This window comes from Rhipicephalus microplus, chromosome 3, assembly GCF_043290135.1.
Source record: "Rhipicephalus microplus isolate Deutch F79 chromosome 3, USDA_Rmic, whole genome shotgun sequence".
Taxonomy (NCBI): domain Eukaryota; kingdom Metazoa; phylum Arthropoda; class Arachnida; order Ixodida; family Ixodidae; genus Rhipicephalus; species Rhipicephalus microplus.
The window spans coordinates 201,308,428-201,331,065 of NC_134702.1; the positions used below are offsets into that span (position 1 = coordinate 201,308,428).

General features: G+C 47.8%; 2 protein-coding genes and 1 non-coding gene across 4 annotated transcripts; 1 reads left to right on the forward strand and 2 right to left on the reverse strand.

The window, feature by feature from the left end:
* Window positions 1–2,561: 2,561 nt before the first annotated feature.
* On the reverse strand, window positions 2,562–2,687 carry LOC142804352 (U5 spliceosomal RNA). The gene has a single exon (XR_012894620.1). It is a non-coding gene; the product is annotated as a U5 spliceosomal RNA (small nuclear RNA).
* Window positions 2,688–8,359: 5,672 nt separating this feature from the next.
* LOC119164398 (uncharacterized) lies at window positions 8,360–12,429 on the forward strand. 2 transcript variants are annotated; one of them, XM_075890669.1, is made up of 4 exons: window positions 8,360–8,781; window positions 9,545–9,852; window positions 11,373–11,810; window positions 12,179–12,429. In XM_075890669.1, exons 1-3 carry the CDS (start codon window positions 8,458–8,460, stop codon window positions 11,806–11,808), a joined length of 1,068 nt encoding a protein of 355 aa, XP_075746784.1. In that variant the 5' UTR covers window positions 8,360–8,457; the 3' UTR covers window positions 11,809–11,810; window positions 12,179–12,429. The 2 variants fall into 2 exon arrangements, with proteins under 2 accessions (XP_075746784.1, XP_037272473.2); XM_037416576.2 differs by lacking the exon at window positions 12,179–12,429 and having other exon boundaries at window positions 11,373–12,120.
* A 3,490-nt stretch (window positions 12,430–15,919) lies between these two features.
* Window positions 15,920–22,060, reverse strand: LOC142803100 (uncharacterized). Its single transcript, XM_075888207.1, has 3 exons — window positions 21,436–22,060; window positions 21,010–21,327; window positions 15,920–15,927 (listed from the first exon to the last, which is right to left on the reverse strand). Exons 1-3 carry the CDS (start codon window positions 22,058–22,060, stop codon window positions 15,920–15,922), a joined length of 951 nt encoding a protein of 316 aa, XP_075744322.1.
* Between the last annotated feature and the right edge of the window lie 578 nt (window positions 22,061–22,638).

The following is a 22,638-nucleotide window of genomic DNA, read 5'->3' on the forward strand; positions in this document are numbered from 1 at the left end:
GCTGGCAAACACGCTCAGGGACCGATACCTGTGCACCACCAAGGACCCCCGGACGGCCGCATACTCCTACGCAGGCAAAAAGAACACGCAGTTGGACACCCCGTTCCAGCTCCACGACCTCCAGGCGGCCTTACGCAAGATGAAGCGTGGCACTGCACCAGGGCGTGACCAGGTTACGGTCAAACTGTTGGCCAATCTTCCCGACGCAGCCTACGCCACGCTCCTCAAATACATCAATAGCATTTGGGACGGAGAAACTTCTCTCCCTCTTGAATGGAAATCAGCTCTCGTGACCTTCATCCCGAAGGCAGGTAAACCTATTGACGTGGAGAACCTTCGCCCCATCTCCCTCACGTTGTGTGTCGGCAAGCTGATGGAAACGATGGTGCGCGACAGACTCTCCGAGTTTTCAGAAACACAGCACACTTTTGCGGACACCATGTTTGGATTCCGCCCTCAGAAGTCAGCCCAGGATATACTTCTACAGTTCCACCATGACATATTGGATCCTGTTGAATGCCCCCACAATGACAAGGTAGTCCTGGCCTTGGATCTTAAAGGGGCATTCGACAACGTGAAGCATGAGGTAATCCTTGAGCACCTCAGTCAGACCAACTGTGGTTATAAAACATTCAAATATGTTAGACAGTTTCTTTCAGACCGTCAAGCCTACATACGCATACAAGATGAGGAACATGGGCCTTACGTCATCGGCTCGAGGGGAACTCCTCAAGGCGCGGTCCTCTCTCCCCTCCTATTTAATATAGCCATGCTTCATCTTCTCCCCAAATTGGCTTCTTTACCAGGGATACATCACGCTCTTTACGCGGATGATATCACGATCTGGGCCACGCAAGGTAACCTGGGTCACATGGAGTCATGCCTGCAAGCAGCAGCGACTGTAGTCGACGACTACGCAACCTACTGCGGACTCCAGTGTGCCCCGGCTAAGTCAGAATTTGTGCACGTACGTCCCTCCCCTCAGGACACAACTCAGCTCCATATCAGTCTTCCCTCGGGATCGATCCGTGAGGCCAAGGAGATCCGCGTCCTTGGCCTCTTCATACTACCAACGCAAGGCCGACACCACAATAGCCAAACTTCGCACAGTGGGAGACCAGGTGGGCCGTATGGTCCGCCGGGTCTCCAACAAGCGGGGCGGATTACGAAGCAGGGATGCAATGCGGCTTGCCCATGCTTTCGTAACGAGTAGAATACTCTACTCGACTCCCTACTTGCACCTACGCAAACACGAGGATGATCAACTCGAGGTCATCCACCGTAAAGTTATCAAGCGGGCTCTAGACCTCCTTATCACCACGCCCAACCAGAGACTTCTGGCCCTAGGCGTGGTTAATACCTACCGGGAACTTCGAGAAGCCCACCTCGTTAACCAATACATGCGCCTTGCACAGACCCATTCCGGTCGCCGCCTCTTGGACCGAATACACATCAAACACAATTACTATATTGAGGAAAGGGTGAGAGTGCCAGAACCTTGGAGACGCACCCTCCGGGTCCGACCCCATCCCCGCAACATGTCCAAAGAAAACCACAGTGGTCGCCGCCAGGCGCGCGCGGAAGCGTTGCAGCGACACTTTGGTCAAGAGGAACACGTGTGCTACGTGGACGTTGCCGGCCCGCACCATGGGGGGTGGTATACTGCCGCAGTCATACACAACGCAAACACCGTAAACGGGCTCACTTTCAAAGCCTACAGCGCAACACACGCGGAGGAGATTGCCATCGCTCTGGCTCTCACCTATCCCTCTTCTAAACATATCATCACCGACTCACGAGGGGCCTATCGGAACTATCAGCTAGGGTGGGCTTCACCGCTTGCTCAGCGCATACTGGAACCTAGCTGCCGATACGTTAATCCAACTCCGCGAAATCTGGTTTGGGCACCCGGTCACCAAGGACTCAGGGGTAACGAACAGGCCGATCAGGCCGCCCGCGCACTCTCTTCCCGGGCTATCTCCCTGTCTTTGGAAGCCTACTCGCAATCAGACAACTCGGCCCTTTCATTCAAAGATATTACCAATTACTACAAGGAGGAGCACCGGCGCTATCCAGACCCTTGTAAGGGACTGCATCGCGCTGACGAGCGCCTCCTTTTAAAACTGTTTACCAATACTGTACTGTGCCCGGCGGTGCTAAAACATTTCATTTCATCCTTTGATGGCACGTGCCAGTTCTGTGGTGAGGTGGCTGACACCTTTCACATCGTCTGGGCGTGCCAGTCTAATCCATCTATCCCCCCCAACCCCAATCCCACGAGAGAGGACTGGGAGGCGGCCCTGCTCGGCTGTCAAGACCTGAAGGCCCAAGAGGCTCTGGTTCAACGGGCGCGGGCGGCGTTGCTTGCCAATGGAGCCCCGGAATAGGGGTTCCACCTAGTGCTGTGAGGGTAGGAGGCCAATAAGGCCCCAACCCAATCACCTCTCTGTAACCATTTAATGGTTATAAAATGTTTTCACCACCACCCATTTGTAACCCCAGCGGCGAGTTGAAGCCCACACGAGAATATGTTGAAGTCTTACTTTTGAATTTTAAATTAGGCCTCACCCAAACGGGCAAGGCCTCCCAAAAAATGGCCTATAGGCTGATTAGAGTGTCCTCCCCCACGGCAATCTTTAGTAAAAGGCGAAAGATTGATTCGACCTGCTGAGGGAGGACCTGAGCGATGAATACCGCACGGCCCACACTCCGTGGTGCTGAAAAATAGCCAGAAAACTTCGATGAAGTTTATTGTACGTTTCAGCCTTTTATTCTTAACATATGTGTTCTCGTAAAAACTTATCTGCATCACTCACCATAGTAACGTATACTTTTTAATTAACAGAAGTCAAATATAGGCACTTTCCTTTCAGTTTACGTTCTTATGCTGGCGAAAAATGTATGCAGCCGCGTACACTTCCATCAAAGTTTGTAAGTGCCGGAGTAGCGGCACGTGAGCACGCATCTATATCATACTTGGCGCGCTTCGTATTTTGTTTTAAATGCAAACATTTTTTCTCGAACTTCGGCGACTGTGACCGTATCTATCTATCTATCTATCTATCTATCTATCTATCTATCTATCTATCTATCTATCTATCTATCTATCTATCTATCTATCTATCTATCTATCTATCTATCTATCTATCTATCTATCCACCTACGACATTTACCTCTCCTGGCCGCTTCGATAACGGTATCGACACCAAACTTGGTACGACATAACATGACTGTAGGAAGAACATATTTGACTAGTCATAACACGAAAATAATCACATGTATACGTAATGATTTACATTTCATCGTCCTGTAGCTTTTGCGGTGGTTCAGTTCACATGCCGTGTTGCAAAACTGGTATGGTATCCCATGATTGCATGGAGAACGCAAGCAACAGACCCTAACATGAAAATCATGACATTCGTGTAATGTAGCAACATGTATGCATGCCATGCTCATGACGCATTTGCGGGCGTTTCGCTAAGTTCACTTATACTTTTTACTTTTACATACCGAATTCGGTATTACGGTGCGTGAATAGATTACGAAGGTATGTGATGTGCAAACATGATAAACATGAGTTGCGTGTCATGTAGGAACATGACTGCATGCTACGCTCATGATGTGCTCGCGGCCGTTTCGCTAGCTTCACATGTACCAAACTCGGTATTAAGGTACGCGAACGGACGACATAGGTAAATGACACATCCAAATATGGTAATCATGACATGCGTGTCATGTAACAACATCATTACATGACACACTCTTGATGCTGTCGCGGCCATTTCTCTAGCTTCACATATGCCAAATTTGGTATTACGTGACGCCAATGGATGACAAAGGTATGTGATTGGCACAAACATAATAATCATGAGATGCATGTTTTGTGAGAACACAACTACATGCCACACTCAAGGCGCCAATACATTTCGACGTGACGCGGTGTGCGTCTCGTTGGCGTTCATTTCGTCGCGTCACACCGGCGTTGCCACGCCAGGCGCCGGTCCTGCCATATACTCGCAGCCGTGCGCCGCGCTGCGTTGCTTTGACGCATGCGCATTTCAGCGCGTCCGGCATCCCTCCGTCACGAAAAGAGGGAGACGCAGTGTTGTCTAAGTAACGCATCGGTACGAAATGCAGCATGTCGCATTTCGTGCCGGTTGCCGCCGGGCCGCGCCGATGGACGCTGGATGCGCCTGGCGTCAGCCAATATAGTGCTTGCATTTTGCTAACGTAACGTTGCTGTGCCCAGCGTGCGCGCGCGTCAACGCGACATTGGAGTATAGTTTGCCCTTCATGATGCGCTCGCGGCCGTTCGGCTAGCTCCACTTATAACGAATTTGGTGTTACGTGACGTCAATGGTTTACGAAATATATGACTAGTGCAAACGTGATAATCCTGACACACGTCTCATGTAAGAACAATGCAACATACCACACTCATAGCGTGCTCGCGGCCGTTTCGCTAGCTCCACATATACTAAATTTGGTATCGCGTGACGTGATTAGGTGACGAAGGTAAGAGACACATCCAAACACGATAATTATGACATGGAAGTCAAGTACGGCATCATTTACCTCCAACGTTGTGCCTATATTAAAGTCAGATATCAACATTTCTATTTTTTATTGTTATGATATATAAGGAGATATAGGCGCACAAATATGGCGCCGGCTACTTCTCAGCCCTTCAGTGAAACTTGGACACGTATCTTGTAAAACATAAAAAGCAGTGCACGAAGTATAGAACACTCGGGCACAGATATGCAAAGGCACCTTATACGCACATATCACAACAAAATGATATGAAAGTGTTCAAAAATCAACGAATAAAGTCTGTGATAATGTCCCTCGGTAATATTCGGTCCAACCAGCACAAAACAGCAGAACACACGTCTGGTCCTTATGAAGATATATTCGCTAGTGTGTACCTAATAGTCGACACGTCATTCACTTCACTACACGCACATGATTGCTGTCACATGATACTGCACATGATAAGTACATGTGTTATACAAATGAAAGTTTGTTATTTCTTAGTATTTATCGGCAATTCCGCTGTCTTGTAAATAATGTTTTTAAAGCGTGCGACTGTAAAATTCCAGTTGTCCACGGGTCTAGAAGTTTTCTCTTTCGTGTTTCGCATATCATCGATTCCTACTGTACGTTGGGTCTGCCAATTTTAAATGCGAAGCATTTCTTAGCGAGATTCGGCGACTTTGAGCGTATCTATCTGTCTATGTATCTATCTAGGCGCTTACGACCTTTAGCTCTCCTGGCCGTTTCTACAGGCATAACATGACTGTAGGAAGAACATATTTGACTAGTCATAACATAAAAATCAAGAGTTGTATGTCATGAATATTATGATTTACTTTTCATTTTCCTGAAGCTCTTGTGGTGGTTTCGTTCACGTGGCATGTTGCAAAACTGGTATGATATGACATGATTGTATGGCGAACACAAGCGACAGACCCCGAAACCAAAATCATAACAAGCGTGTCATGTAACAATTTGGCTATATGCCACGCTTATGATGTGCTCGTGGCCGTTTCGCTAGCGTCATATATACCAAATTTGGTTTACAATACGTGAATGGACGACGAAGGCATGCGATTGGTGCAAACATGATAAACTTGAGATGCCGTGTCATCTAACAGCATGACTATACGCTACACTCATGATGCGCTCGTGGCCGTTTCGCTAGCTTCACGTGTACTAAACTCGGTATCACGCGATGCGAACGGACGACATAAGTAAATGACACTTCCAAGCATGATAATCAGGACATGCGTGTCATGTAACAACATGACTACATGCCACAGTAATGATGCACTCGCGGCCGTTTCGCTAGCTTCACATATGCCAAATTTGGTATTACGTGACATCAATGGATGACGAAGGATGTATGTGACTGGTGCAAACATGATAATCACGAGGTGCGTGCCATGTCAGAACATGACTACATGCCACAGTCAAGGCACCAATACATTTCGACATGACGCGTTGCGCGTGCTCGCCAGCGTTCATTTCGTTGCGTCACGCCGAAGTTGACCCGCCAGGCGCCGGTCCTGCCATATACTCGCAGGCGCGCGCGGCGATGCGTTCCTTTGACGCACGATCGTTTCAGCGCGTCCAGCGTCTCTCCGTCACGAAAAGTGGGAGACGCAGTGCTGTCTGGGTAACGCATGGACACGAAATGCAGCATGTCGCATTTCGCACCGGTTTCCGTAGGGCCGCGCCTGCGGACGCTGCTCCTGCTGGTCGCGCCTGGCGTCAGACTAAAAAGTGCTCGCGTTTTGCTAACGTAGCGTCGCTGTACCCAGCGCGCGCACGTCAACGCTACATTGGAGTACATTAAGCCCCGACTCCACGCACGCGTTCGCGCGCGAGATTCTACGCGCTGGCGCGCTCATGCGTTTGGGGCGCCTGTGAACGGGGAGGGCGAGCAACCACATGAGAGGCGCGCGAACGCTCACCGCCCCGCGCTCGACTTGCGCAGCCCAATGTCGCTAGACCACACTGGCCAGAACTGCCTGACTACAGACACACATGCGCACTACTAACAGGCCGCAAAATAGCTACTAAAACGCATAAAAGCATTTCTTTTTTGTTTTGAGACGCCGAAAAAACTGTTTCTTGTCAACGCGAACTATCGACACGACTTGACACACACACACACACAGCAGCCGAGCCTAGCCACGAGCCGAGCCGAGCATCCGAGCCAAGTCGGCGGTTTTGTTTACTCGGTAGCGCAGTGTTTCGACATCGCCTCCCCTGGTTTTGCTTACCGCTCTTTTCAAGCCCGCTTCCGTTTATCCTGCTTCATCGAGAGAAAATGGTCGCAACGCTGACTCGCAGCCATCTGCTCCTGCTAGCTACGCGAGTAGCGAAGGCAATCGTCAGAAGGCGGCAGCGAAGGCAACGAGAGCACCGTTGCTGGGTGCGGCCTGTCTTCTTGGCGCGAAGACAGGAAGGCCTGTACCACACAGCCGTGAGTATCGTGTTGCTATTTCGCAGTTATGCTTAGCCCTATTATTGTAGGCATGGTTAGCTGAGTTGGTTAGTCACAACGGGAATTTTTGTTTGCGTTTTCTGAAAGCTGTATAGCGTCATGACCAACAGTGGGGTGCACACGTTGTAAGCGCTCGCTTCTCGTCTGTTGTCGGCGCTTTGTTTGCGCGAGCGAAGCATTCCGCCGCCTTGTAACCCGCAGCTAGCGTGTTCCTTTTTGCGCAAAAGAGGTTAAACAATGTGTGCCGCGCTAAGAAAACGTTTAATGCGCTTGGTATAAATTAAAATAAAATTCCAGAGTGCTCTAGATGCTCCATTTTATTCACCAGATTTTGTAGCTGCGACATGAGCTAGCTCCCTTAAAGATGGTACCTGTGCATCTTATAAATGCATGCTGAATTATCTACCCTTTTCATAGCCCGTTGGAGCTGGCTTACCCGGTGTACAAGTAACTAAAATGGTTGTGTCCATCTTCAACAGTACACTTTATTTCTCCCTACAGATGCGTCGAATGCGGGAAGGCAACCAGCAGTTTTTTTTTTAAGTTTTACCGCATGTCACCCGCGCTGTTCGACAAGTTGCTGGGCTTTGTTGCTGCGGACTTGACACGGCAGCACTTCATACGAGAGCCCCTGGAGCCAGGCGAAAGGCTTGCAATAACCTTGAGGTTGGTACAGGTTGCCTTCTGATGCTGATGCAAGAACATAAACATGTCAGTGAACAGATCATAGAAGCATACGTCAGCTTATACAAATGGCTTTTGCATTGTGAAATGGCGAAATGGGCGTTGCAATCATTCATGCTTTCTCACATTGGCCAAGTCTTCAAACTTTTTTAATATAGATGCCCCTTCGTGTCAGAAAGCAATATTGCCATTTGCTTGTTACCTAAAGAGGCAATACTGTTCAGAGTTTGCATGTTATCAAACACTTTTGTTGCAGTTGTGCTGGCCATGTATTGTGAATCGGAGGAGAAATTACTTTTTCTGTGTTGCAGCTACCTGGCTTCAGGGCTGGACATCTGCAATGTGGCCCTCGCCTACCGTGTCGGCATTGAAACTGCTCGGAGAAGCATTCACGTGACCTGTAGAGCCATTTGGGCTCGTCTGAAGGACCACTTCATGAAGGTGGGTAACGTCAGAGCCTGTATAAAATTTTCTTTCTGTAAATGGTACACTTCATATCTGCAGTACAAACAATTCCTTCGAAGACTCTGTTTAAATAAAAAAAAATTTTATTATTGACAGTGCCTAAGGCAATTGTGATTAGCAAATACAATATATCCCTATGGGCTTTGAAAGCCTGGTGAACTATGTCTATTTGATTACTCTGGTTTTAAAAATGCAGTAATCACACCTTTGTGTTGTCGAAATAAAAAATGGGGTGGTAAAATGCACTGCGTTGACCGTGTACAACTGGGCAACAAAAGTGACACCATGCCTTCAGCATGATTGGAAGCTTACACCTTGTACAAAATTTGGTTCACCATGCCGTGGATCCATGCCCAAAGAGCATGCACAAGAGAAAAGTGAATGTCATTTTTTCACATTCCACCTCACAAAGATATTTAGCTAAAAATAGGTCTGTTCGGCCTACAAGTTTGTTCCTGGTTTCCAATTTATTCCAGGTACCAACCAAGGCTGACTGGGCCGAGATTGCTGGCGACTTCACCCGGCGTTGGCAGTTCCCAAACTGTTTGGGGGCTGTTGACGGGAAGCACGTCGCCATCACCTGCCCGCCGAAATCTGGAAGTGCCTTCTTCAATTACAAGGTAAGTCAGTCTGGCCATTTATGCACGTATACTGAAACGAACAGCATTAATGCGGGAGGGGTAGTGTGCCCTTGTCTGCTGGAGAATGTGCGGTGACAACATAGACAGCGAATGTGCACCACCCATTTGTAGGGGTGCGGTGCCAGTAGCGTAACTGTGACAATTAAAAAAGAAATGTTGCTAAGTGCAGTGGTATAAAAAGCTTCCAAACTCTGTAATGCAGGAAGTTGCCTAAAATTCTTCACCCCTTTCTTAAATTACCTTCTAATTTAAAATGCTTGGACAATGTCCAGAGCCTTGCCCTGCAATGCTATACTTTTTCTTTTCTTATGTACCACTTTTGAATGGTGCACATGGGCTCCAGAAAGCAGGGGAGAGAGGGAGACAGAGAAGGGGACTGAGCTCGCAGTTTGCCAAAACGAAGAAATACAGCCCCGTGGTCTATGTCGTTTTGCCAGAATACTTCATGTATGCAGTATTCTTCCAGTGCTGCGGCAGGTACTTATGACAGCTTGATTTGATGTTTACTTTGAAATTTAATTTCAACAGAGGTGTTTTTCAGAGCCCTTACGGCTAAATTAAATTATCACTGTGCATGCCAGAAATCTTTCACAATGAGCTGGTACAAATAAATGCGTGGCCAGCATAGGTGATTTTGTAAATTTTGTCATACTTTTTCTTTGTAATCGCTTATTATTGTAGGTCCCACCTACACATACAACTTTACATGTGCTAATGTTTGGTCTGACGCCTACTGCTGCAGGGTACTTTCTCCATTGTGCTGATGGCCGTGGTCGACAGCTCTTCGAAGTTCGTGCTGGTCGATATTGGGGCAGAGGGCCGCCAGAGTGACGGCGGAGTGTTCAAGAACACGAAGTTTGGGAAGGCCCTAACCGAAGGGCAGCTTGACATCCCCTCACTGGGGCAGCTCCCAGGCACCACAAAGGTGGCGCCGTACGCTTTCGTCGGGGATGAAGCGTTCCAGCTGCGGCGCGACTTTATGCGCCCTTTCCCTGCTAGACTCCTTGAAGATGAACGAAGAGTGTTCAATTACAGACTAAGCAGAGCACGGTATGATATCAGGCACTTTCTTTGGGTATGCTGAGCCTGCCATAATCAATGTTATACAAACACAGAAAGCACTTAAAATAACGTTTAATGCACACTTCGCAGCAAGACATCGATGAAGAAAAATAAAAACAATGAACACAAAATGCATAGCTTAAAAACAGTGGCTCTAATTTCACAATGTAGTGCATATAGTCAACCCCGTAGCTCAAGAACAGTGGCTCTAACTTGCGGACAAAGCAGCTGAACAAAAACAGTTCAGAGGAAAAACATCTAAAAACAGAAGGGGCACATAAAAAGCTCACCACATTTAGTACAAACCATCATTATGACAAAACGATCTCGCAAGCACAAGTCAAATTGAGGTGTGCACCGTGCACAATGTTTGTCCTTTACCCAGCTCAGAAAAATAGGGCATGCGTAGCAGCTTGTGCGACTTGTGATTAACCTTACATTACAAACATAAATGCTAATTTGAATTAGCGGTTCACGTTGCTTCTCTAGAAGGCCGTACAGAAATAAGCGCAAAGGATTTCTTTATGTACAATTAATGAGCATAGGGCTTTTATTCTAAAATACTTACGGTAACCAACGTCTTGAAACAAAAATTGGCAATGCTTATTTATAAACAGGTACGAACTGATCGCACAGGGTTTTATCAGAGGCATCTCCCGAGAGATCACAGTCACAACCTACGGCACAGGGTGTATACATATGAGAAACCACGTACAAATTACGGCACACAAAAACTATTGTATCAAATTTCGCATTTCTTGAACGAACAACCGATTGTAGCTTCTCTAATTGACAATACAGTCTCATATGGCATTTTTAAAAAGAAGATACAGGAACACTTCCTATTTACACAAACGTAATCACCGTCACCATCTTTGTCTCATATTCCCTGAAGTATTTTCTTGTATATATCACAATAAGGTTTGCTTATGTTATCTAAACTGTGTTTCATTTATCGATCAAACATATTCCTTATTGATGTTGCTGTCTCTTGATTGTTGAAACCTTGTAATCAAGTGTAAAGTTTCTTCAGGTATTTTACATGTCTTACATTAGTGTTTGTTTATGTCCTCTACAGTTTGCTTCATTTGTCGGACACGCATATGCTTTATAGATTTCATCTCCTGCGCAAATTTTCGCTCATTTATGTTTTCCTGTACATGTTTTGCATGTAGAAACATATTTATGCTTAATTTCTTATTGACTCGTTACTTTACACTGAGCACTGTGTTATTTTGGTGGGTTTTGGGTTTACAGGGGGCAGGCGCTTTGTCAGGCTTTTATGCCTTTTCGCCGGTCCCCTAGGCAAATTGTACCTTTCTTTTTTTTTTTGCTTTTGCCTGAAATAATCTTCAACTTCAACTTCAAAAAAACGCGAGCTTATGAGCACTGTGCCCATTTTACGTTGCCATTCTTGTAGCTGCAGTTTTAAAGAATAGTCTAATGAATCGGCTTTGAAAGGTGGCTGCTTCTAAAACCTGTTTTGTACTATTATTTCATGTTACCAGGAGGTGTGCTGAAAACGCCTTCGGCATCACATCGGCCAGGTGGCGCATACTGCTCCGCACCATTCAGCTTCTCCCCAAGAATGTGGATTATGTAGTGAAGGCAGCATGTGTACTGCATAATTTCTTAGCGATCCTAAATGAGGAATCGGACCAGATACTCGACCAAGAGGACAGGTTCGGAAATGTGGTTCCAGGACGGTGGAGGCAGGGCATCCAGCAGACGTCGGGGCAGGGGCATGTGGACCCCTGCTATTTCCCGCTTCAGGGATCCCAGTCACGCAACTTCAGTGCAGATGCTGCGGATGCCAGGACGCTTTTCTCGGCCTACTTTTGCAGCAGCGCTGGAGAGGTACCGTGGCAGTGGCACCAGCCCGGAGTCTCCAAACAAGGGGCCCTGAAGCGCTTGGAAGAGCAGGGGCTGCACCCATTTTGCTGAAGGTAAACTTCTCCTTTAATAGCAAAGACACCCTGAATCATGTTTAGCCATGTAATGTTGGCCCACTCATATTGCACCATGCCTCATATTGCAACATGCCTCAATCTCTATGCCCACGCTTTGTCAGCTCTAAGGACAAGAAGCACCACACTTCAGCTACTGTTAAATTGCTGGATCACTTCCAGAATCTTCATGCGCATGCGCAAGTGGTCTTCCTCTTTTACTTTTCTCATTGATTTCACGAGCGACAATGCAAAATAATGATGGTCGTCCTGGTCCTCTAGACTGTTTGTAAGTTTTTCAAGGTGCTCTACAAGTAAACTGTCATTGTCGTCTTTCTTTTGTCTTTTTTTGGGTGGCTGCATCACAGACATGCTGGCAAGGCTGGACCCCTGGCTTTCCAGTGACGTTGCCGCCAACCCAAGCGCTGACGCAGTTCCCAGCGGTGATGGTGCCGACTCACTTGACTGCGTCGCTTCAAGGGATGACATTTCTGGTTCCAGTAGCGACGGACTACACTCAACTGACACCGCCGGCGCTGGATAGAGATCGACGGGGTCATCAGTCTGATTTAACTCGATGGTGTCAAACTGGCTCGGACACATATCTCTAAAAAGGGTTTCCGGGGTGTCCTGCCGTGCCACCTGTTGAACATCCTTGCTTTGTTTCCTCTGGGACTCAAAATTTCCAGAAGTCCTGCACAGCAAAAATGAAGGTGTATGTATTAGGGTATAGGTGTGTAAAAAAGTGTCAATGTTTGCCCTGAAAGATGGCAAAATATTCCCACTGTTAATAAAATGTATGCTTCTTACAACCATAGTTTGTGTACTAGCACACTCATTGCTGCATTGTGTTATACAGAACGCCTCATGGATCTCGCATGCCATTCCGAGTTCCTTTTTTAACTTGCGGCTGCCGGCAGACCCTTTCAGCAAGTTAGTGTGTTTACACAGGCGATCGTTAATGCAACGTCAAACATGCCAACATTCCCATTGTTAATAAATGCATGCTTGTTACACTACAGCATAGTGTGTGCGAACACTATAATTGTTTTGTTTTTAATTGTAAGGGGGGGGGAGAGGGAAAGTAGATTTCTTTGTCCAGTTCAGTAGGGCTAGCCTTCCATCCTAGGCATCAGCCAGGTGCCTTTGGGTCCTAGCAGAGTCTTCGGCTAACTGAATGTCCCAGAGCTGATCTGCCGGATCTGAGCTGAGGAGCAGTCTCCCACTGCTCATCACTAAGAATGATGTGGTTCTAAGAGATAGCTCGAAGCAATTCCCATAATGTATGTGCAAGATCTGCCCCCTGTTTGCATCCTCTACAGCTGTCTGAAAGATGTCCAGCATAATGACTGTATGCAACAGGGTTTGGGCACCTTTGGCACCACTTGTACATCTGAGTAGTGTAGAATTTCTATACGCTTCCAAGAACTGAAAGGGAATCACTTCTGCATCTGGACAAAACTGCTTCTCTAATGTGCGGCCCCACCAATCACTGTGAGCAATAAAATGCTCACTTTTGTTGACTTCAGCGTGACATAATCAAGCAAGTTTTAATTACTGTAGGTTTCCACTTTTAGAGCATCCCTAGTTTAAACCTCGCATTACACCGCACGTTACAGATGCGGTTTTGGTACTGTTGCAAGCAATTTTTAGCTTTCAATAATCAAGACTATTCTGGTGCGGGAACGTGGGGCACGGCGCAAAAGTATGCACATTGGGTGTGTACAGTGTGTACACATACGCAAGAAGCACTCTTTGTGCGTTCTTACCTTTACTCGTCGCGTTTCGTGTAAAATTTTGTGGCGTATTAGCAACTTTCGCCAGCATTCCCGAAAGCGGCAAGGCTCACAATCACAAGCTACTTTATTCAACGCGAAAAATACGCGAGGTTTTCTCTTTCGCTAGTTCGTAATGCCAATAAAAGCGTCAATAAACTTACTCTCGGAAGTTCATGGTGTCGCGCAGGAACAACAGCTGCTCGTAAAAGGGCCACGAAGCCGGCTGCACTGGACTGTCGGCAGGCGGGTTCCCTTCATCGCCCTCATCTTCGGTGTCGGCGTCTTCCGTGCCCATGCCGCTTTTCTTTTTTTTCTGGGCTAGCACGAACAGCCTTCGGAACTTGTCCCGCAAAAACTTCCAGCGCTTTTGCAGCGCAGTGATGCACTCTGCGTAGACGAAATGAAATATCAGCCACTGCTTTCAACACAACCTGTCAAGCCGGCGGAAACGCGCCGTACGTACCTTTGCTGGCCTTCCCCTGATACATTATTTGACCCACTTCTTTCCACAGGGCCTCTTTCACTTGCCGATTCTTGTGGTCCTTGTGCGTGGCCAGCCACAAGGACGTCCGGCTGGCCACACAAGAGATTAGTTTTTCGTTTTCGATCGCCATCGCCGACAACTTGCAGAGGGCGGCCATTGCGGCTGAGAGACAAGAGGAGCGGAAGCCCGCAGCAGCGGCGTTTGATTGGCTGCTGCCGAGGGAGCAACTTCCGGCGCGTGTAAAAATATCTGGCATAGCCAGATCTTTCGGAACGCGCGCGCTTCGCCTGGCGCGCCGTCTCCGGCCGTCACGAGGTAGCGCATAGGCGCATGAGCGCGTGGAATCTCGCACGCGAACGCGTGCGTGGAGTTGGGGCTTTAGGCCCTTCATAATGCGCTCGCGGCAGTTTTGCTAGCTCCACATATACAAAATGTGTTGTTACGTGACGTCAATGCATGGCGAAATATATGACTGGTGCAAGCATGAAAATCCTGACACGGGTGTCATGTAAGAACATGACAACATATCACACTCATAGCGTGTTCGCGGGCCTTTCGCTAGCTCCACATATACCTAATTTCTCGTTACGTGACGTCAATGGATGGCGAAATATATGACCGGTGCAAGCATGATAATCCTGACACGGGTGTCATGTAAGAACATGACAACATATCACACTCATGGCGTGTTCGCGGGCGTTTTGCTAGCCCCACATATACCAAATTTGTTGTTACGTGACGTCAATGGATGGTGAAATATATGACCGGTGCAAGCATGATAATCCTGACACGGGTGTCATGTAATAACATGACAACATATCACACTCATTGCGTGTTCGCGGGCCTTTCGCTAGCTCCACATATACCTAATTTCTCGTTACGTGACGTCAATGGATGGCGAAATATATGACCGGTGCAAGCATGATAATCCTGACACGGGTGTCATGTAAGAACATGACAACATATCACACTCATGGCGTGTTCGCGGGCGTTTTGCTAGCCCCACATATATCAAATTTGTTGTTACGTGACGTTAATGGATGGTGAAATATATGACCGGTGCAAGCATGATAATCCTGACACAGGTGTCATGTAATAACATGACAACATATCACACTCATAGCGTGTTCGCGGGCGTTTTGCTAGCCCCACATATACCAAATTTTTGGTTACGTGACGTCAATGGATGGCGAAATATATGACTGGTGCAAGCATGATAATCCTGACACGGGTGTCATGTAAGAACATGACAACATATCACACTCATAGCGTGTTCGCGGGCGTTTCGCTAGCTCTACATATACTAAATTTGGTATCATGTGACGTGAATAGATGACAAAGGTAAACGACACATCCAAACGTAATAATCATGACACGGAAGTCATGTACGGCATCATTTAACTCCACCTCGTAACGCTGTGCTAATTTTAAAGTGACATATCATCCTTCCTCATTCGTGTTCCACATATCATCGATTCCAATCCTACGTGGGATCTGCCAATTTTTTTTTGTTGTGTGTGCGTGCTACATTATCCTGAACTTAGTGTGGATTGCTAAGTTCTTAATGTGTAGCACCTTAAACAGAATGATATCAATTAGCATATCATTATGCTGTATTGCATTGAACCGACTGCGCCCTTAGTTTGACAGGCTCCATAAAGCGAACCTTACACTTTGCTACTAACACGTGGGTACATATACCAAAATATGTTGTTCGTCAATAGCTCCATATAGTTAGGCACACAATATGTAACTTCAGCTGTTTTTGCCTTAATGCTCTCTATACCATTGGTCAACCATGCTGTTGAACCATCTGGCCTTCTTCTCCTTACAGCGTTTCCCCTCTCCTATTCCACTACGAACAAATGCATATGCATACACAGAATATTTGCGAAGGAAGAACTCTTTAAGCTTGAACCACAAGTACGCGTTACAATGCGTCAGCGCGTCTACACGATGCTGTCTCTCTCTCCATAGGGAGAGGGAATGGCGCAAGCCCACACGATGTGCGCTGACACGTTGTGACGTGTACGTGTGGTTAGGGCTGTGTACAACTCAAGCTCCGATCCGCACTGCACCCAAATGAAGGCGCAGCCAACTGGTATGCTGGCCTTGCAGCGTTTACACGCCCTCCGCGTCCCCGTGGCGCAGCGAAGAAAGTTCTGTGTGTGTGGCACAGTTCGAAAGACAAACGAAATTTACTGTGCCTGGGGCCACAGACTTGCAGCTCTGAAAACGGTACCCAGTGTCAGGCAGCTACCTCTACTTTCTACAGTTCTTTCCAGTTTTAGCAAGTACCAGCAAACGTATGCATCTCTTTTAGCGTTATCTACATAACCAGGGTTGTGACCGTGTGACTCGAATCAATCAGTCACACCCTGTTAGGCGGTTTGTTCGAACCCTGGTGAGATCGTCAGTGTCTGGTAGGTACGTTCCGAGCGCATCCTCCGGATTCTCAGTAGAGCTCGAATCCAGTTACCAGTGGGACGACAGCCCACGACATCGGCCGTTCGGAGGCCGCGTGAAGGTGCTGTCACGAGCTGCTCCAGACTCTCAACGCTGGGATGTACTGGACGGTCGCCTTCCGTCTCAGCTGATCGATCGGAAGCTGGGAGTCACGCGGCGAAGAACATTCGTCACGGACGAGGTAGGAGTCCCATTGCGAGCATTTTTTTTGATGTCATGTGCTGTCCATGTTTGTCATACACCCACATCCTCCTGTGTTAATTAAGATGCTTACCATGTTAAGCATGCAACCATGTGAGCACCCTCGCGTGTTCAGAGAAATAAGGAAATGAGGTGTTCCTTGAGGCAGATGTATTGGTAGTATATATGCTCAGATTCGCGTATTTATGCGTCGTATAAAATTCTGAAATAGTAACGTTATGGCACGTTGCTGAGCAATTCACTGCAATCCTTCGATAGTTTACACGCGCACACACACATACGAACGCACGCGGGCACTTTCTTACGACCTGCGCTTCGTGTCTAGTTCCCACCTTTCACCACCACTAGTTCATGGCACTGCGGCCCAACCCTCGCTAAACTTTGCTAAAACCGAGGAGGTTACGCCCAGAGAGTTTAACGTGGCAACACTTTCTGGTCAGATAGTGCTCAAAGTGCGTCCTTCTGGTACTAGTTATTTAAGGGCGAAGCTCCTTAGCCGTGGGTTGCGAGTCCGCGATGTATGTATGTATGTATGTATGTATGTATGTATGTATGTATGTATGTATGTATGTATGTATGTATGTATGTATGTATGTATGTATGTATGTATGTATGTATGTATGTATGTATGTATGCTTGTACGTATGTATGTATGCTTGTTTGTATGTATGTGTGTATGTATGTATGCTTTTGTGTATGTATGTTTGCTTTTATGTATGTATGTATGTATGTATGTATGTATGTATGTATGTATGTATGTATGTATGTATGTATGTATGTATATATGTATGTATGTATGTATGTATGTATGTATGTATGTATGTATGTGTGTATGTATGTATGTATGTATGTATGTATGTATGTATGTATGTATGTATGATGTATGTATGTATGTATGTATGTATGTATGTATGTATGTATGTATGTATGTATGTATGTATGTATGTATGTATGTATGTTTGTAGTAAAAGTAGTAGTAGGCAGCACGTGCACGCCCTTTTCATTTGAAGAGGAAATGCACATTAATCATAAACAAAAAATATAATTGTTTCTGACGAAATATCTTACAGAGACGAGTATTGCTGACTTAATGTCCAGTTATACTTACCTTCAATTTGATGCTTACTAGAAAAACTAGTATGAGAAGGACGCACTTTAAGCACTATCTGACCAGAAAGGGTTGCCACGTTAAACCCGCTGGGCGTAACCTCCTTGGTTTTAGCAAGGGTTCGCGAGGGTTGGGCCACAGTGCCATGAATATAGTGAACTAGTATATATCAATCAATTAGAGGCGGTGAAAGTTGGGAAGTAGACACGAAGCGCAGGCCGTAAGAAAATGCATGAGTGCCACCTCTCGTTTAGTCCTTGGATTATCCGCTGGATGGCGGTACTTCTATATGCTGAATATATGATGGAAAGGTGCGAGATTGCGGTACTTGGAGTGTTCACTAGATGGATGGAAGGACGGAAAGACAGACAGATGCATGGACGGACGCTTCGCCCCACTCATCATCATGCACCCCGTGGGTATGCTGTGATCTTTTAGTAAGTATCAAATTCAAAGCAACCCACAGAGGGGGATAGGAGCGCGTGCTCTCAACCGGGCTGCAGAAATTAATGGTCTTCTTCCTCTTCTAACCGCTACCACCACCACCAGCAACGATACGGTGGTGATTTCTTCTCAATTTCGAGTAGTAGATTACTAAAGGTGCAAAGTAAAGGTATTTATTGCTGTTGAAAGTTAACTAAGCTGCACAAAGTATGTATCCACTTTGAAAATGAAGGGGCAGGACAGCGAGACATTAGTTGTCCTCACCATGCACGTGCTCGACGAAATCAATGCTAAGAAAATATTCGTGGGTAATGGGTCTGACTTCAACACAACTTGGCATTGGCTACGCAATTTTAAACAATTGTGTCGAAGTATTACAAATGAAATTAGGGCGTTTTCAGTTTACTCGCAGTATTGCTATTCACGGTGCAAGTTATGTCTGCCTCTGCAAATAATGTAGCTCATGAGACAGAATTCTGCTTCGGTATGCAGGAGACTTTCGATGAATCTGTATTTCATACACAATCATTTATAACAGTGAGTGAGTGAGTGAAACAACTTTATTCGGTCCACAATAGACGCGAGTAAACTCAGCGTCACCTGGCTAGGCCCACTCGGGGACCATCAGGTTAAACCTGACGGCCCTCGCGCGGGCCCTCTGGACGGCCAGGATTTGAGAGGTCTGGTCCTGGGCCTTAATGAGTCGCTTCATTTCCTCTTGGGTGAAAGGGGGACCGGCAGAGGCGCAGCCCCACAGTACATGCTCGAAGCCCGCATAACCACCACACAGGGGGCAGTCCGGGCTTGGAAACCGTTCAGGGTACATTGTGTGCAGTGCCGCAGGGCTCGGGTAAGTGTTTGTTTGTAGCAGTCGGAGAGTAACAGCTTGGGCCCTGCATAGCGAGGAGTGTGGTAGAGGCAGCAGTCTTCTTGACAGATAGTGGTGCTTGCATATCTCGTCGTACGAGCAGAGAGGCTCAGGTCGCCCAGGAGATGACGCGTTACCCGGCACACGGTCAGTCAAACCTCGTGCAGCCGAGTGCGCCTCCTCGTTGGGATTGAGCGAGGCACCCTCAATGGTTCCAAGGTGCGCAGGAAATCAGACCAATGAGTGATTTTTGAGGTCTTTGACTTTTTGAATGATCTGTAGGACCTGGGGAGCCACCATGCCCATCTGGAAGGCCTTGATAGCGGCCTTGGAGTCTGAATAAATTGTGTCATGTACACCGTCCGTCAATGCAAGAGCAATGGCAACCTGCTCTGCAACGCTGGAACAAGAAGTGCGGATGGTAGCGCAGCTGATGACTCTGCAATCACAGTCGACGACCACTGAGGAGAAGGCTTCTTCTTGAATGTACGAAGCAGCATCGACGAAGCAGGCTCGATCCTTGTCCAAGCGGGCACTGGCGAGCAGAGATTTACCCCTGGCTCGTCTTCGTGCTTCGTTGTAGGTTGGATGCATATTGCGCGGCATCCGCGCAATCTGGATCTTGGATCTTACGTCGTTGGGCAGCTTCACAGCGTCAGGACCGACAACCGTGGGGTTTCGTCCCAGCATGCCGAGTATGGCTCTACCCGCTGGGGTGCCAGACAGTCTGACAAACTGTGCGAACTCTTGGGCTTCGACAATTTCTTCGAACGTGTTGTGGATTCCCAACTTCAGGAGGTCTTCCGTGTGCGTTCGAACGGGAATGCCAAGGGCCAGCTTGAAGACTCTTCTGATTAGGGCATTGATTTTGTTGCGCTCCGACACGAGCCAGTTGTGCATAGCCGCCGAATAAGCGAGGTGGCATAGCACGAATGCGTGGATAATCCGGATCAGATTGTCCTCCCTGATTCCGCGGTGCCTGTTAGCGATTCTTCGAATCAGTCCAAAGGCGCTTTCGGTCTTGGAACAAATGCGTTTGACGGCGGCTCCATTGGCTCCGTTAGACTCGATAAACATTCCAAAGACCCTGATAGTGTCCACCCGCGGAACTGGGGAGCCGTTACCGGTGAATAACGTAATGTGGCTCTCCATTGCTGGCTTCCAGGACCGGTGAGAACCACCTCTGGGCCTCTTCTTATACAGTAAGAGCTCGGACTTAGCGGGCGAGCACCTTAGCCCGGCGGGGATGAGATAGCGCTCCGTCACATCGATGGCCTCTTGCAAAGCACTCTCGACCTGACCCTCACATCCGCATAGGCACCAGATGGTGATGTCGTCTGCGGAGATCGTGTGGTTAATGTTCGGGATTTTGTTCAAGGCCCTCGACAGGTTGATCATGCAGATATTGAACAGCGTCGGGGAGATAACCGCCCCCTGAGGTGTCCCTTTTGGCCCAAGGGTAATTTCGTGGGTCAAAAAATCGTCAATCTTCAGTCTTGTGGACCGCGACGAAAGGAAGGAGCGCACAAAATTGTACGCCCGCTTGCCGACGTGAAACTCAGACAAGCTCTTGAGAATAAAGGCGTGCGATATGTTGTCAAAAGCTTTTTCCAAATCCAATCCAAGAATCGCCTTGGTGTCGGCGGAGCCGGAGTCAATGACCTGGTGCTTGATCAGCTTCATGGCGTCCTGAGTCCAGAGCCCCGACCGAAAGCCAATCATGTTGTGGGTATAGCATTCGTTAGACTTGAGGGGGTCAGTGAGGCGGTTGAGCATGGCGTGCTCGGCCGCCTTCCCGACGCACGACGTCAACGAGATTGGCCTAAGATTCTCAATGCTCGGTGCCTTACCCGGCTTGGGTATCAGTACTGTGCAGGCCGCTTTCCAGCTCTTGGGAATGAGACCGTTGCGCCAGATTTCGTTGATCTTGTCTGTAAGAAACTCGATCGAGTCGTCGTCGAGGTGCTTGAGCATTTTGTTGGTTACCCCATCTGGCCCAGGGGCGGATCTGCAATTGAGGGTTGCGAGAACCCGCTTGACCTCAGCCACGGTGGAGTCCTCGTCCATCGATGGCGCATCGCGCGCCTCGTAGTCGGGAAACTGGGGAGGTACCGGATCGTCCGTGGCCGCCAGGTACTTGTCTATGAGCTGCTCCGTGATCGCCTCATCTGGAGTTGAGTCGGTGGCCAAATGGACAGCTTTCGCCAAAGCTCTCTTCTGATTGGACTTGGTGTTGCCGTCGTGCAGTAGGTGTTTGAGGAGTCTCCAGCTTTTACCGGTCTTGAGTTGGCCCTCCATAGAATCACAGAGCTCATCCCATTGTTGCTTGCATAAGACCTTGCAATGATCTCCTACCGTTTTGTTGATTTCGGACATTTTCTTGCACAGTCTTCTGTTATGGCGCTGAGTCTTCCATCTCGCGAGCAGTGCCTGCTTGGCTTCCAACAGATGCGCGAGCCTACTGTCCATCCTGTCCACCTCCAGGTCGGTTGTCACCTCTTTGGTGGCGCTGGCCACATCTTCTTTTAACCCGTCGCACCAAGAGTCTAGGTCCGCATCCGGGGAAAGGGCGCGCTCGGAGCGGTTGGCTCGGAACAAGTCCCAGTCGATGAACTTAAAGGTCCTCGTCTTGTTGCGGGCAACCTCTATGAGCACTTCGATGATGCCATGATCGCTACCGAGGTCGATAGCTGTGTTGGTCCATTTGACGTTTTCCAGACTCTTGACAAAGGTGAGATCCGGGGTTGTATCTCGGCACACCGAGTTCTCTCTCCTGGTCGGGAAGTCCTTATTGGTTACCAGTGTCAGATCTTCCTCCGTTGCCGTGAGCCATATGTCTCTACCCTTCTTCGTATTGGTGAGGTAACCCCACGCCTGATGCTGGGCATTGAAGTCCCCCATGACGACAAGAGGTTGACAGCCGGCAAAATGCACAACCTTCTTCAGAAGACCACCAGCCCTGGCTCTGTGTACGCTGGGCCTGCAGTAGACATTTAATATGAAAATACTGTTCCTTCGTAAGCACCGCTTAGGGGGGTCGACTAGGAGTTCCGTCATGACATACTCGACCCCATTGTCCGCTGGACCGAGGTCTCGCTGAATGCACGTGAACCTTTTACTGACCAGAGTGGCCACCCCCCTTCCCCCTTCAGTGGAAGCCACAGTGACGAAACCAGTGAGCCTGATGTGTGATGATGTGATCGTTTCTTGTTATAACAGTGAGAAAAAAAGTTACGCTGTAAACTGCATAATGGTTCCCGGAATCCTGAGAAGTCCGTAAGCTCAAATTTCATGTACAGATTTTTTCTCAGCAGCCGTCAGGGTCACGCAGTCGCATGCCCTGATTCACATGAACAGCTGACTCGATTTACCACCACGTCACAAACGGTAATGTTCACTTCACGTAAGAGCACTACTGATGGCAATTGTTTGCAAAACAAACACCAGAAGGTCAAAATGAACCGTTTCAATGGCGCACA

Bases quoted from the DNA above. Each gene is read 5' to 3' on its own strand.
- LOC119164398 (XM_075890669.1), top strand. From the start codon at position 8,458: ATGATTGGAAGCTTACACCTTGTACAAAATTTGGTTCACCATGCCGTG. The intron at 8,782-9,544 runs GTAAGTCAGTCT...CTACTGCTGCAG, and splicing joins GTGCCTTCTTCAATTACAAG to GGTACTTTCTCCATTGTGCT. The intron at 9,853-11,372 runs GTATGATATCAG...TCATGTTACCAG, and splicing joins TACAGACTAAGCAGAGCACG to GAGGTGTGCTGAAAACGCCT.
- LOC142803100 (XM_075888207.1), bottom strand. From the start codon at position 22,060: ATGGGGGACTTCAATGCCCAGCATCAGGCGTGGGGTTACCTCACCAAT. The intron at 21,328-21,435 runs GTAAAAGCTGGA...ACTCAACTCCAG, and splicing joins GGAGGGCCAACTCAAGACCG to ATGAGGCGATCACGGAGCAG.